At 37.8% G+C, this 14,972-nt stretch overlaps 1 protein-coding gene across 1 annotated transcript in view; it reads right to left on the reverse strand.

Moving 5' to 3' along the window:
* LOC309602781 (guanine nucleotide-binding protein G(q) subunit alpha) overlaps window positions 1-14,972 on the reverse strand; it is a 136,547-nt gene that overhangs the window by 88,199 nt on the left and 33,376 nt on the right. The window contains exon 2 of the mRNA XM_082336702.1: window positions 2,720-2,904. Coding sequence (XP_082192828.1) covers window positions 2,720-2,904 — 185 coding nt within the window. The remainder of the gene's footprint in view (window positions 1-2,719; window positions 2,905-14,972) is intronic.

Raw genomic sequence — 14,972 nt, forward strand, 5'->3', positions numbered from 1 at the left:
GTTACATTTCTCAATCAACTTTCACTACTCTGGTAATAAATCTTTCAAAACAGTTTATTATAATATAGGACAACACATTTCAGTCTCTGCCTCTTTAGTTATATCGGTGACTATGAAGCCAACACAACTCCACAAAAACTAACTTGCTAAACTTCAAACTTGTCACTTGCTACATTGATTATATTAAAATAATCCAACCTAAATGTTGTTGTAATGTTGTACACCACACAAAGACCAAACTACCTACTTAAACAATTTTTTTGATATGAGAACACTTCAAATTCCAGCAGCATTCAGAGATTTGAAACTCCAATTTTAGTAATTCCCAGCTAATGGTAAGAAAATTGGTACAGTAAGAGAAAAGTATTTCTACCATAGCCCCAAAGTCTATCACAGAACATGAAGAATTTGACAGAAAAATGGTCACTTTTCTTTAGGCCCAACCACATCAATACCAGCCTGAGCTGCAGTTTTCTAAACTACTGTGCAAAACAACAACTGTGCTAAAAATATGTTATTACTCAAACTTTGAGATATTCTCTCCAGAGATAGGACTTCCTGATAGGAGATTCAAATTAATAGGAAGTGCCCTTCCTGTGTTTTCTAGACTGCTAGGCTAATAAGTTAGTTTTCAACGGCCTTTAAAAAAAAAGGAGCAGATTAACCAATTGATTGGTGTTCACTGCTTTAAAGTGTAGTAGACTGCAATCTTCTCTACTCTGGGACGGTGCTGTACCAAAGTTTGGTTTCCCTTGTATTTCCGAAGGAATTCATACAGGAATTGCCTTGAGACCCTGTCAGTTGGTGACTTCTATTTCACTCTGCATGTAGCACTATCAGAAACTGATGGGAATGCTTGTGAAGGAGCTGAGCACAAAGACAGACTCCCACTTTTGGGAAAGTTATTTTTATATAGAGAAAGCGAACAGCTCTGGCTCTGTGTATACAGCTATGCCAAACCTAACCAACTCACTCCAATTATATTAAAAAACTATATAAATTCAGCACTCTAACTTAAAAAATAACTACAGAACATATACTCCACAGTATAATACAAGGAAAAAAATTCCTAATTTACAATTTGGACTTTCAGATATGAAGGCAAAGTGACAATACCAATTTTGAAGAAAAAATGATTGTGCTTTACAATCAACTGACTTTTGAGGTCAGTATGCTGTATGCTTTGCGCACAGCAAAAACTTGGAGCCAAAAGGCTGAAATACACATACAAAAACATTTTTTTTTTCAATACTAACTACACATTTGATTTTGATTCGTGAGGGATGAGGGGAAACTAGACAGCTTCAGCACGCAGTCAGACTAGGAAGTTCAACAGTCTCTTTTTACCAATTAGGACAAGTTTTTCAAACTTTTCCATGTGCACAAAAAACCCCACCCACCATTAAAGAAGGTTAACAATATGGATTTTGACAGACAGGATCCTCCTGACTTCCCACTGCACAAACCCAGGCTTCTGCAAGACTCTGGTTATTGCAACATTACATGCAAATGGAGAAACAAAGCTTCTTTAACCTGGTAATAAGCTTTATCTTTCCAACGTCTGAATTAGATGCCTTCAAACACACAGCAGTTCAATTCTAATAATTAAACTTCATATACATAGACACAGAAGATTTTCATCTTAACCAAGTTTATTTCATCCTGCCTTCCCCAGTTAACGGAAGCTTACTTCTTTATCATAAATGTCCCTGCTCTTTGATAGTTTCTGATATTAAAAAAAAAATAGAATAAAAGAACTTCTGAGTAATTCATCAGAGAAAATATTATTTTCATCCAGGATTACTAAATTATTGTTTTCATCCAGGATTACTAAATTATTGTTTTCATCCAGGATTACTAAATCATCATTAAATACTCTTTCACAAGATTGAAAGAAAGGTGAGTCCTCCACTTGTGAGAGATCTTAAACTTTCTGCCTGACAAAGTTGCTGATAGTGGCTCAACAGTGAAAATCAGGACAAGTTCTCAGGAACTGTTATCAAACAAAGTCGTACTGCTCCTGTGACAAGAAGTGAGAGATACAGCCATGTAATCCTGTGCCTTACCAGGTATTTAAGTAAATATTAAACATTTCATTCTCCTTCATGAATGCTTAGATTATTTTACTTATCTTTTTTTTAGAATTTAAATATTAAAAAAATGGGAAAGAAGTCAGGCTAGTCAGAGATGAACCTTCTGAAGATTTCAAATGTATTTTGTCCTTTTAAATTTCAGTAACAGTATCCATCTCAAAAGAATCTGACTGTTTTAAGGTCTCATGTCGAAAATTTTATTTCACAACATGTTCACGCACAAACAGGTATCCTTACCTATTTTTCTAATAATTTGAATTTTTTCCACATGTACATGGCAAACCTTAAGCAGTAAGGTTCTGCTATAGATCAGAAGAATGGCTTAACTGTGCTCTGGCCAGAGGAGGAAAAGACATGGGGTAACTAAAGTCACAGCCAAACAGCAGCCTGCCATTAAACCTCTGCCCCAAGGCATCTTGTTAAGAGGAGCTCTCCTGTTAAAAGCGGCACCTTTGTGTTGTCGAAGCAGTAAAAATGGCAGTGAACTAAAGGCAAGACTGGAAGATGCCGCCTTATTCTGAACTTTCAGTATAATGTGTGTGACATGATTTTTTTGAGACCTTCAGTATACTTCCTAAAATAAAAAGAGGAAAACCTTCAGCTGCACAAATAAACAAAAATCTCACCTTGTTATGTTCATACTTGTATGGGATTTTGAGGGTATCCATGGCTCTGATCATGGCCTGCATTGCTGTAAATATATTCTGGTACACCAGTTTTGTAAAGCCCCTTTTATCTTCATCAGAGTAACCTGATCCATGAATGATTCTCATCTGCTTGATAAACGTGCTTTTGCCACTCTCTCCTGTGCCTGCAAGAGAAATAAGAAGGATATGCTTTAGCCACTGGACACAAACATGACTTTTTTTGCACGATGATGACCGCTTTTTTCATGCGGGGCTGAACAGCGTCAAGTGGTGCTTGCAAGGTAACTAGAAGACCCAGTGCAGTGTCAAAAAGTAGCATCAGTAGCAACTGAAGTACCACTGAATTAAAACTTGCATTTTGATTTGACAACTAAACTAATGAGTAAAACAAAACTCCAAAATATACATATAATATATGACTGCATATGTAAAGATCTTCCATTCTTGAAGATACAATTTTCCAAAGCATCTAACTTCAGGTAATTACTAAGAGACATTTTATCACAAAAATTCAGGACGTAAGAAAAAAAATTTATCTTCCTCGGCCAACCTTCAGGACATTATGGTAGGCAGTGTACAACAGATAGACACGTTTGTGTTTTGGTATGTTTTTTTTGGTGTGGTGTTTTGTTGTTTTTTTTTTAATAAAGCAAGTAGTGCAACAATTACAGCCCTGCAAACTTTAACCTCAGAAACATGTGATATCAGTGTTAATTAAAATTTGGCTCCTATTCATTAATGGGCAGTCATTCCTTCCTTCCTTTAAATTTCTTCGCGTCTTTGTACTTTGTACTAGAAGTAGTTCATTAATGAACATTTCTGACTATTCGTCAATTTAAAGTTAAGGTCTGCTTGTTGGAAATTTCACACAGGATACATCACACAAGATTTTTCCTTTGCTCCAATTCAGTGAGCTCATCCTCTGTGACTAGAAGAGCTTATCTATATTATTCCTGTGTTTGCTTAAAAGGAGGAGCTGAAATTTAAAATGAACAGTTGCGCAGCCACATAAACCCTGTGCTCACCCAGCTACTTAGCCTTGCAGGAAACAAAACGCATGCACCAGGGTGCACTGCTCAGCGCTGAGCTTTCCAGCCTTTCAGCCTGGGTTTTATTTTAATCATTGCTGTAAAGCTTTCATGCCTCATACCATAATTCTCGTGTCCCAGGACAAAGGCAGCCTTACACCCCTTACACAATGTTTTAGGTGTCTTGTCAGAGAAGTGTGTTTCACAGCAGCGCAGTGCAAGGTTAAAGCAGCGACCCTTAAGCATTTCTGAGATAGCGCACACTGCAAGCTGAAAGCCTCTAAAAGGTTTTGCCTTTACCACGAGCATCATTTTGAAACCTTCAGTCCCATTTCCCACACACATAAAACAAACTTCTAACACGTCTTCCTTACACACACATTCCCAGAAAATCAAGCATGATGTTACATACCAACTAATTTTACTTTCTCTGGGGAGAAAGTGGTTACTATTACAATGAAGAAGAACGTGCTCTGAAGCCGAAAAGCGAGACCAAGCCTGCTTCCACCCTCAGCCTTCACGGGGATCCTCAGCCTGCGCTGCGGTCAGGAGCGCAGCACTCCGTGCACAGGCCACTGCCTAGCCACCAGGCTGAACTTGGCCCGCACAACCTGAAGAATTCGTGCTACCCAGGCATGGGTCTTTGTGGAAAGGATGATGTTGTACTGGGTCAATGGTATCTGCCTGTCTGCCGGTTCACCAGAATCAGAGGTGAGATCTTTACACTTCCGCAATCTACCAGTGGGGAGAAAACATTACTTCCCTTAAGACTGTACAAAATTACAAACCTAGGCAGTATAGAACTATTACATAGTAAAAAATACTTTAGACTACCCTTAAGACCACCACAGTTTTTCTCTTTTTCTGAAACCTATGAAACAAGAGTTATGCCCTTACATATAAAGTAAAACAAAGTGCCATATCACACATTTTTTAGTAATTCGGCAAATACTGTCCAGCTTTTCTGCAAGATACGTCACATGTTGTACAAAAATCTGTTCAACATGAACCTATGAAGCACAGAATGGTTATGAGATGCCTTTTTGACACGATTAACTCTTTCACTACAGATTCCATTTTAACTGACGTGTAAGAAAATAATTTCCACCAAATGCCTCTGAATCAATGGAGCACAAAGTGAATTCCAGTTTTGGTCCTGATACTTCCCTACATGGGAATCCAGATTCCTTCAGAATCCCTAAAGCAAATTTAGCATAGAGATACGAAGAACATGCTTGTATTATCTGCTCTGTTTTAAAACTTGAAGCTTCTAATTCTTTCAATTCTTTATTGGGAGCGTAGGTAGCAATTGATATCACACATGATAATTATACAGAAGAAAACAGTGGAGAAGCAATCTGCATCACGTTGAGAAGACAGTATTTCAGATTATTTACACCTCGAGTCTACAAAAACCATAATATGTAGGAAAACAAAATTAAAACCCAAAGAAGGATCTAAAATGTAAGTCTGCATCTTACTCAGTTTTGTGGTTCTGTAACTGGGTGTCACTGTACTAAGACTTCATCAGTCAAAGACTAGTAACAAATTACAGCTGGAGGTATAAAGACAAATAGATACACACACACACACTATGTGCATTGTATTTACATATAAAACTTGTATAACTGCCTATATATATATGAAAATGGTATCTCTCTCTTTTTCAAGGTCATCTCAAAGTTTCCTCAAGTCTGCCCCTCCCCAGGTCAATGCTTAAAGCTACTTTCTTGTGCCTGCCCACAGACTATTTTTCTGGTTAAGCCAGTGGCAACGATGAGAACATTTATAGTCCTCCTTAACTGCATGGAGCGTGACATGAGCAGGGGCAAAGTGTTGAAAAGCATCCTGGTGCAAAAGGAAATAATGGAAAATTTGCAGCACAGAATGCACGAAAATAGTATACAAGAATATGAATGACAGATAATAATAAAATTTACAGGACTGCCCCAAAACAATTAAGAAGTGAAAATGTTTATTTTCAGCACAATATACAGGAACTCACAAAAACTTCACAGTGATGGTTCCTCTTAGATTGTTACAATCAATGACAGAAAGTAAATATTTTTATATTGTTGCTGACAAGAAAAGCAGGCAAAGAAAATGTCAAGGTTTTTTTTTTTTTTTTTTAAACAGTGGCATCAAATCTTTGTGTAAAAAAAGTCCTGTTTATGTGAAAACTACTTAATAGTGATAGCACACCATTTACAAGCATGTCACTAGAGGATTTTCTCGGATACTTCTCCCCAAACTAAAATAATTGGAAAGAAAACAAGCAATGTTATTTACTGTCAGAGAAACAGGGAAAAATTTGGCATAATGAATTACCAGGGTTAGCTAAGCAAATCTGCAATCATTACAGCATTATTCCTGGTCAGGAGTGGGATTTTAAACTACCACTGTTACAGCACTGAGTCAAACCCAGATTTGATTATTTTTATATATTTTTTGGCTTTTAAAATCCCATGACTGGCATTATAAGAAGATCAAGATGCTGACTGATACACCACCAACTGTGCTTTCTACAGCCTCATCCATTACAGAGCAAGTTAAGAAATACAACTTGGCAATACATGCCTAAAATCTTATCTATCACCATAATAGACAAAACCATCACTGGTCAACAGGCTGAACAGGACTGTGGGTTCGGTTTCAGCTGGTGAAAATAAGGAAACTTTAAAGTGGATTAAAAAAAAAAAAATCCACGTGTCTTGAGAGGATCTGAATGCCTTACGGCTTCTGCTAACCACTGCTTCTACCACCATCATCCCAGGAATGATGCTGATCATCATGCTGATACATCTAGCTGATACAAGGAGAGAGCAAAGGTGAAATGGCAATGAAGCAGATCAACAGGATGGACCAAGGTGGGATACAACTATACCAAGATCAATTTTCTGCTGGCTGCCATTGCACGTTTAAATTAGTCAAGACTTGGATCAGTTCTCTGAAGCCAGATGAATAGTGTCTTCTCATCTGTCAGAAGACAGTGGAAGGCCACACAACAGATCAGAATCTCAATAATACTAAAACTAATAATAATACCACCATCCTCCCTCCTTATCTTTTAAAAACAGTGACTTTCCAAAAAAACCCATGATCCTCATATAACCCTCAGGTGGTACTTTGGAGAGAAGTCAATGGTGTGGCTGGAAAAAACCAACCAACCAACCAACCAAACAAACAAACAAACCGAACTTCCTGATTCAAGCACATAGTATGGCTGGTCATTTGACCTTTTTTTTAAAAAAAATTCTTTCCAAATCAAAAAAAACAACAACTGATGAATGAAAAGAATTAACTGTCTTCTAAAAGCAGTAAAGAAATGGCTCAAATAGTGATGAATTCCCATTCAACTGTGGCAAAGAGGATTATCAAAACTCTTAAGTAAGAGCTTATCATCTTACAACCTGGCAAATCTCTGAAGACCTCTCCAAATTTTTTTTCTTCAAATGGTAACAGCAACAAATATTACTGCATCATCAAGAAGTCTACAACCAGAGATCTGAAAGTCCCCCCAGCAGTGTTATCTCCAAAACCAGAACCAGGAAGGAAGTCAGGTTGCTTAAATGAAGCAGTAATCCCTTACGCATGTGCTTGCACACACATACATACATATCATGCATAATTTATTGTATTATTACTATTACTTCTGGTGCACATCCTGCAAAAATGAAACTACAAAATGTTGAAACACAACATTCCTTGCCCTGTAAAATTTACGGAAAAACTTAAAACATGGATCATTTTAAATAGGTGACAGTGCAGCTACTGGCAGAGTGGCTCCAAAACTCATGTGGAAGGCATAGGAGACTAATTTAAAAATAGTTCAAGACTAGAAACCTAGGCTGACAAACTTCTCTTTCACATGGGTGTGCAGCACATACCTGTACTTGTTTTTGCATATCTCTGCATTGTTAACTTAAATAAATCTTAAGTATAATATCTTGTGTGATTAAACACAAGGCTGTTTTTAAACTAAAACAACAAAGATGCCATTGTCTAAGCAAAATCCGCACTGGCATCTGTTAAGACAAGAAATGCTGCTAAACTACGCCTGACACTCTGTGTTTATTCTTAAGTTCAATCTATGAAAAGGCAAGGGAAAAAAAGGCTATATTTTACTGTTTGAAATTTTGCATTTAAATTAGATAGAAAAGGACATTCTTAACATTTAAGAAAAAAAAAAACCACACACACATTGGAATCCACTACTCTGTTTAACAACAAAAAAGCAGCATTGAAATCCACTATCCTGTTAGTCACTATCCATGTACATTTACTGAGAACCGTTAAATCAACACTGTGTACATTCGCAGAAGACTGGCTTTTAGCTTGGGACTCAACGGCAGAAAGAAGTCCAGAGATACCTGGAAAGTGAAGATTCATGGGTCAGAGTGGAGTCAACATCCTGCACAGACTGGGCACAGCCTGACACTTCTATCTGCTGACCATTTTTCTACTTGCAGAATTACTATACCTACACTGTTTCATCAAACATTTACCAGAAAAAGCAGCCTGTTGTGCACTGCCTCACAGATTTAACGAAAAGTGCAGAAATCAACCTCAACAGGTATTAAGTAGTAGAGTAACTCCTATGAGTAAGAGCTAACACAGTAATAGAGAGGTGACACGAGAAGAAAAATATTTGATTTCAACTATAAAGTTATATTTCACTTGGAAGAGAGTTTTATGTCCTCTCTGCTACTACTAATTCAGCTATAGAGAAAACAAAAAATATGGTTTCTTTTGTTGCTGTTCCAGCAGTGGAATGCAGCAGGATCACATTTCTGCTGAAACCAAGTATGGCCCTATACGAAAACATAAAAACTGTGCAGAATTCAGGCCTTGGACTGGCTTGGCTTTGCAGGTGCCAAAATATCCAAAACGTATTACAGAATGCATGAGATCATCCCAGGAGCTGAAGCAAAGAAGCCAGACTCTCCTACCACTTCGAACAGTGGCTTTCAGGCTTGCTGTTGAAGGCCACTGTCAGCAGGGACGTCAGGCTGGTAAAGCCTGCAGCGAAACCTCCTGAGGTGGAGGTGAAGCTCCCCAGCTCACCCCCTAACACCTCTATGCAAGTTCTGGAGCAGAACTAGAGTATCTCTTCTCCATCACAAGAAGGCAGCGAGGCTAGTGAAACAAGCAGGCTCCCAAACAAGCAGCTCTGCCGATCTGACGTGGCCAAGCACCTACACAGACAGGTTCCTCACCGTGACACCTTATGAATGAATCCTTACCTCTACAGCCTTGACCATCACCTCTGTCAACAGCAGCCACAATTAGAGAGTTGTCCGTCAGCTTCAAGCTGGTACAGCTATCGCCCAGCACTCCTTTCTGAGTATTCCTACTACTCTATGCAACTTTTTTTCCATTGCTTAACAAATATTATCTCCGTGACATATTGTATCTCTGTATCATATCTCTTGAAAGATACCTACGTACCAACCTATAGCTCCAATCATTTTATACAACTACAGATTAATTTTTGGAATTGACCATTTTCACCTTGGTCATAAAAACTGAGGTATAACACCAAAGAATTTAAATGACAATTCATTCAGAGACAGAAGAAGAATTTTTATGAGGAAATATTATGAGCCTTTGTCCTGGTTTCAGCTGAGATAGAGTTAATATTTTCTTCTTGGTAGCTGGTATGGGGCTGTGTTTTCGGTTTAGGATGAGAACAATGTCATCGAGGATACACTGATGTTTTGTTCTTGCTACGTAGTTGCTAAGTGGCGCTCACACTGGTCAAGGACTTTTCAGCTCCCCATGCTCTGCCGGGTGCACAAGAAGCTGGGAGGTGGCACAGCCGGGGGGGCTGACCCAGACTGGCCACGGGGCTGTCCCAGACCGCCTGACGTCATGCCCAGTGTATAAGCCGGGGGAGTTAGCTGGGGGAGGGGCAACGATCGCTGCTTGGGGGACGGGCTGGCCATCGGTCGGTGGGTGGTGAGCAATTGTAGAGTGTATTGCTTGCTTTGTATTACTATTGTACTGTTATTACTTATTATTATCATTATTATTATTATTACTACTGTTCTATTTTTATTTTACTTTAGTTATTAAACTGTCTTTATCTCAACCCAGGAGTTTTCTCCCTTTTACCCTTCTGATTCTCTCCCCCATCCCACTGGTGGGGAGTGAGCGAGCGGCTGCGTGGTGCTTAGTTGCTGGCTGGGGTTAAACCACGACAGCCCTGATAATGAATATAGTAGGCATATTTATATTTTCCATAAAATGAACAGTAATACTTTAGTATCCTCCTTCTGGGATTATCAAACTCCTTAATTAACATTAATAGATTACACCTGACAAGAGTCACTTGATGTTAGGAAACATTTTCGATGGCATTTCAGTTAGGCTAACGGAAAAGACGATGGAACAGGGATGCACCTGAAGTTGCAAGCAAGGCAACAAAACAAGCCAGAAAGGGAGCTAAGGTCTCCTGCTGCTGTTCCAACACCAATAGCACACCATTTTGTATTTACATTAAAAACTGAATGGAATAACTACAAAAAGCTAAGTTAGGAGAGAACTCGAGTGATAACCTTTGAGATTTAACAAAGCACAGGTTTAAATTAAGAGCCATTAATAAAAATCATGGGAGAGGTGTACATACTGTTCTATTGCCAAGTATTTGCTCCACTAACAGAATCTCTTTAATTTAAAATCACTACATAATCATCATCTTAATTATTTTGTTCACAATCCACATCTGCATATTCCACTTGCTTTCAAAAAAGGAAGCATATAATCATTTCGCCATTCACTAAATTATCTCCTCTGTATCACTTTAGTAATTTATAAACATTTAGTTAAGATGACTATCAATATTCTATGAAGGAAAACAAAGTATCATTTCATGAATGACTCACGTAACAACAAAAAAGAGCCTGGCAAGATAAGTAAAGATTCCTTCAAAAGAAAGAACAGGTAGAATTTTATGAGTACAGCTCAGGACGTGGGGAATTACATCAAATAAGTAGCATGAAACATCCACATCAATCTAGAGTGAATTGTTTCAAGAATAGTCTTGAATGTCTTAAATGTTTATGAAAAACTAAGCAAATGTTATCCATTACAAAATGTTACTAAAGCTGTTGCATCTTTTCCCTACCTAAACTAGACGATAAAAACTGTATCAACCATCTTTATCTAAGAATGATTTTTCTTCCTCTTTTTGATTATTATATGCATAAATATCATATTGTACTAATCAACTTCTCCACAGCACTCCGCACAGTATGGAAGCTGAATTCTCTCACTTCCTTAAAAAACAGGAAAGAAAACCTCCCATTATGTAGACATTACTCTAAATGCTTTCTAAAGCAGAGAAATCCTCTTACAAATTTAATCTGGTTGTGTTTGAGCAGATCATAATCTCTGCTTGTCACTCTAGTGCAGCCACTAAACTTCAAGAAATAAACCTAATACTCATCCTCATTGTACCAGTGACACAATTAAAACAGTCCAAGTGACTACTACAATAAAGCCTAAGTAAGACACTGAATTGCTGACAACTGGGAAGATAGAATTAAAATTTAAAATTCAGCTGTGTTCTGCAGCTTCTGAAATGAATATTAATTCAAGCTTTTTACTGAAACAGAACCTCTCAAACTCCTTTACAAGAAATCTAGTTAATCAAATATAGCTTTGTGTCAGATAATTAAAACCACACTGTACTACTATACAGCCAGGCAGAACCCGTTATTGGAAGTCAGCATCTTCCTCTCTCTACCTTCTATTCTGAAAAAAAAAACCAAACCCAACCCCCAAAACCAAACACTCCCCCCCCCCCCAACAGCCCACCCTTCCCCTCCAAAAACCCACCCAACAAAGCAGAACCAATTCCTTATCTTTTCAAGCTATAATTGGATAATTTTCACAATTCTAGAGCTATCTTCTTATGGTATGGGTATAATTCAGAGGCAAGAAAGCAAGAGAAGACATAAACTGGCTGCCTCCACAGAGGAAAAGTATCTTCTCAAGATTTCACAGAGCTTTGTAAATGGGTTCAGAAGAGGACAGGACTCTACCCTGTGTGACCTTCTCCTCCCTCCTCTTGAAAGGATCCCTCTGAAAGACTTGGGACTCCCTGAACAGAAACAATGCTTTACAGTCTATCCTTAGCTCTCCATTTTATATGGTTTGGAGCAACTTCAACAAATTCAGCCAGAAGAGCTCATCTGTGCAGGAAAAGTGCCACAATTGAAGTTTTGCCCTGAAAAATATTTTCGTCATGCTACTCACAACTCTACCTGGCAGCAACTGTTGAAAATCAGTCTGTTGCATGCTGTTCTTCCATGGAAAAAGTATGAACAAAATCAGAAGCAAACACCAGCATTAATGAAAGACAGTACAATGCAAATTCTTCCCTTCCTTACACAGAGGAAAGGCCAAATCTGCCTTCAGAAACTTGTGTGTAATTGATTTTAAATGGGTTTTTATACCCACATCTGAGGGCAGAATATAGCGTTGCAAACCAGACTCACTTAAGTCAACTCCAAGGCACAAATGTGTCAGAATTGATCACTGTTCCCAAAGGTGCTTGGTTTTCACCCAAGTAACGAGACTGATACAAAAATCCAGGTAGATAAACCAATATCCTCCTCACCTAACCTTTTATTTTCTCGTATTATTTTAATATATACCTTCTTTGAGGACATCAGTATCATATACAACTACCTCTAAGCCAACATGTACGTTTTTTGTAAGCTATTTATTAATAGAAAATGGTAGTAATACGCTGACTGCCACCTGATTTCCAGTGAAAACTAACTTAACTACTATTTGGTTAAAGAATGGGATTGGGGTTAAACCACCTAACTTTCTTTTACATTCCACCTATGGTCCTGCACATGAAAATGCTGGGGGCTGTGATGGACCATATAACCCTACATGTCCTGCAGGTCTCCAGAAGCTGAATTTCAGTATGAGACCTCAGTTTCCCACATCGCAGGATAAGGCTTGAGTTAGCTCTAAACTTTATTAAGGAAGATACTTATATAAAATGTAGGTGAAAAGGAAGTACTTTTGCCGTTAAGTAAGCCTATCTAAAAAAAGGTTTTAAAATAAAGTTGGGAAAAAACGCAACCATGTTTAAAAAAAAAGTTTACAAGTTGGTTAATACTCACTTAATACCTCAAATAAGAGGGGCGTGGAGAAAGAAATCACCATGTGATTGATTTAACGTTTATTACAAAACAATGTTATCAAAAGCATCAAGACAGCTTGATGGCAAATAATTTAGATAATATCAATGTATTATAAAAATCTGTAATTACTTATTTTAATAGTGTTGCGTTTTCTATTTTTACATACATTTGTAAAATGAAATAATACCATCTACTCTTCAAGCTGATGTTTCAGAAGGCTTTGCGTACTTCATATGAGGAAGTTCATTGCTTAAATTCCTTTCAAGTCTCTTTCATTTTCTGTTACTCAGAGGGATTATGAACAGGAAGACATAATTCCTATTCCTAGCAACTCTGAGACACACTATTTCACTACAGTATAAACCACTTTTCTTTGATTAATCAAAAGCAAGGACAAATACTGTTAGCATTCAAAATCATAATATTTCTCCTTTACTTTTACCATGGGAGGGAATAAGATACCTTTACTACTTTAAAAAATACCTACATCTTTAGAAAAGGTGATCTTCATGTCCAAGATAGAGCAAGAGAGTTTTTTGTTGGGTTTTTCTTCCCTCTATCTATGGGCTAACATTCTTCCACCCGAATGAAATTGCCATCATTACAGCTGCAAAAGGAGAATCTGGATCTCTGGACATTTTCTATTACCAAACATAACTATCATGTACAAGAACATATCTACAAAACAATAGCTGTACTTACCATGCACACAAAGCCTTATACTTTACATGTTCTGCTTTCATGAGGTGTAGTTAGAATTTTTGTGATCTGTTTTCTAATTTGTTTTAAAGAATTACAGTAATACCTGGAGAGTAGACCTGATGTGCGTTTGTGTCCATCAGAAATGCCGATAAAAAACAGTATGTCATGTAATTTGTTAATTTTTAACAGTATGTTAACAACAACTAAGTGCAAAAGCATTAAAAAGTGCTTTCCAAAGGGTTTTTTAATTTAAATAATATTTAGCCTATTTTATGTTTGTGAGCTCTATTTTGAAAGCCTGACATAAACTTTTGACCTACCACTCATACAAAAGGGCTCCATCCGGGAGCTTAAAGGATACAGCAGAGCATTTTGTTTCTTAGAATGTGAAAATACTTCAAAGTTAGTTGTTTTGCTATACCAAACTAGTATAAATGTACCTTTACTGAAAACAAAAGTCACAGGAATAGTAGCACTCTGTTATGATGCAATATTTATGTCAAACAGTGTTTCTGATATTGCTAAATATCACTGTTTTACATTAAAGACTATGAACAGCAAGTGCTTCTTAGTGTTTTGGTACATTTTTTCCTCAAAAACGGTTGGCCACGTCCAGAAAAGATATCCACTCAGATTCTGGGCTTTAGCCTAGATATCATGGAGCACTCTTTCCGGGGGGGGGGGGGGCGGGGGGAACAAACAAACCAAACCAAACCAAATGAACGACCAAAAAACCCCTTTGGTTTTCAACCTTCTTATGTGTCCTTCATTCATACCAAAGAAAGAACATTTTCATATGGATTTAGAAAGAAAAGCAGATTGTGCTGGTTCCTCTACCAGATGAAGAGTTAGGAATATTTTTTCCATGAAGCTATTTGACGCCTCACTGTGTTAGGTTATGTACTCCTGAGGAAGACACCCAAGCTGTCCCCTTGGCCTCTTCTGTTCATGCTTTTTTGCTGGTTATGCTTCAGAGTGCTCCACGTCCTCTGTACTAATAAGATAACATGACAGCTGTTTCTGAAAACGTAATTAGACAAGCATCAACTTACTAGTATCATTATCAAACTTACATTAGACACATAATGGAACTATGTATTAAATGTCAGTATGCAGATACCTGTCAGACAGTTTCCCAGCCAGCACTAGACCCGAGACAGAAGGATGCTTTCAAGCCTCAAATATACCCCTAGCACTAAAATGATAATGTAATTTTTACTTCAGTCCAACTACAAACAAGCAAGCCCAAACAAAGTGCAGGGTCTTGCAAGCAGAGTCCTGCGCTCACTGCAGTGAGGAATCTACCAGGGTAATGCATGATTTTTAAAACAATATGCC

Source organism: Platalea leucorodia, assembly GCF_965183815.1.
Source record: "Platalea leucorodia genome assembly, chromosome: Z".
Lineage (NCBI taxonomy): Eukaryota > Metazoa > Chordata > Aves > Pelecaniformes > Threskiornithidae > Platalea > Platalea leucorodia.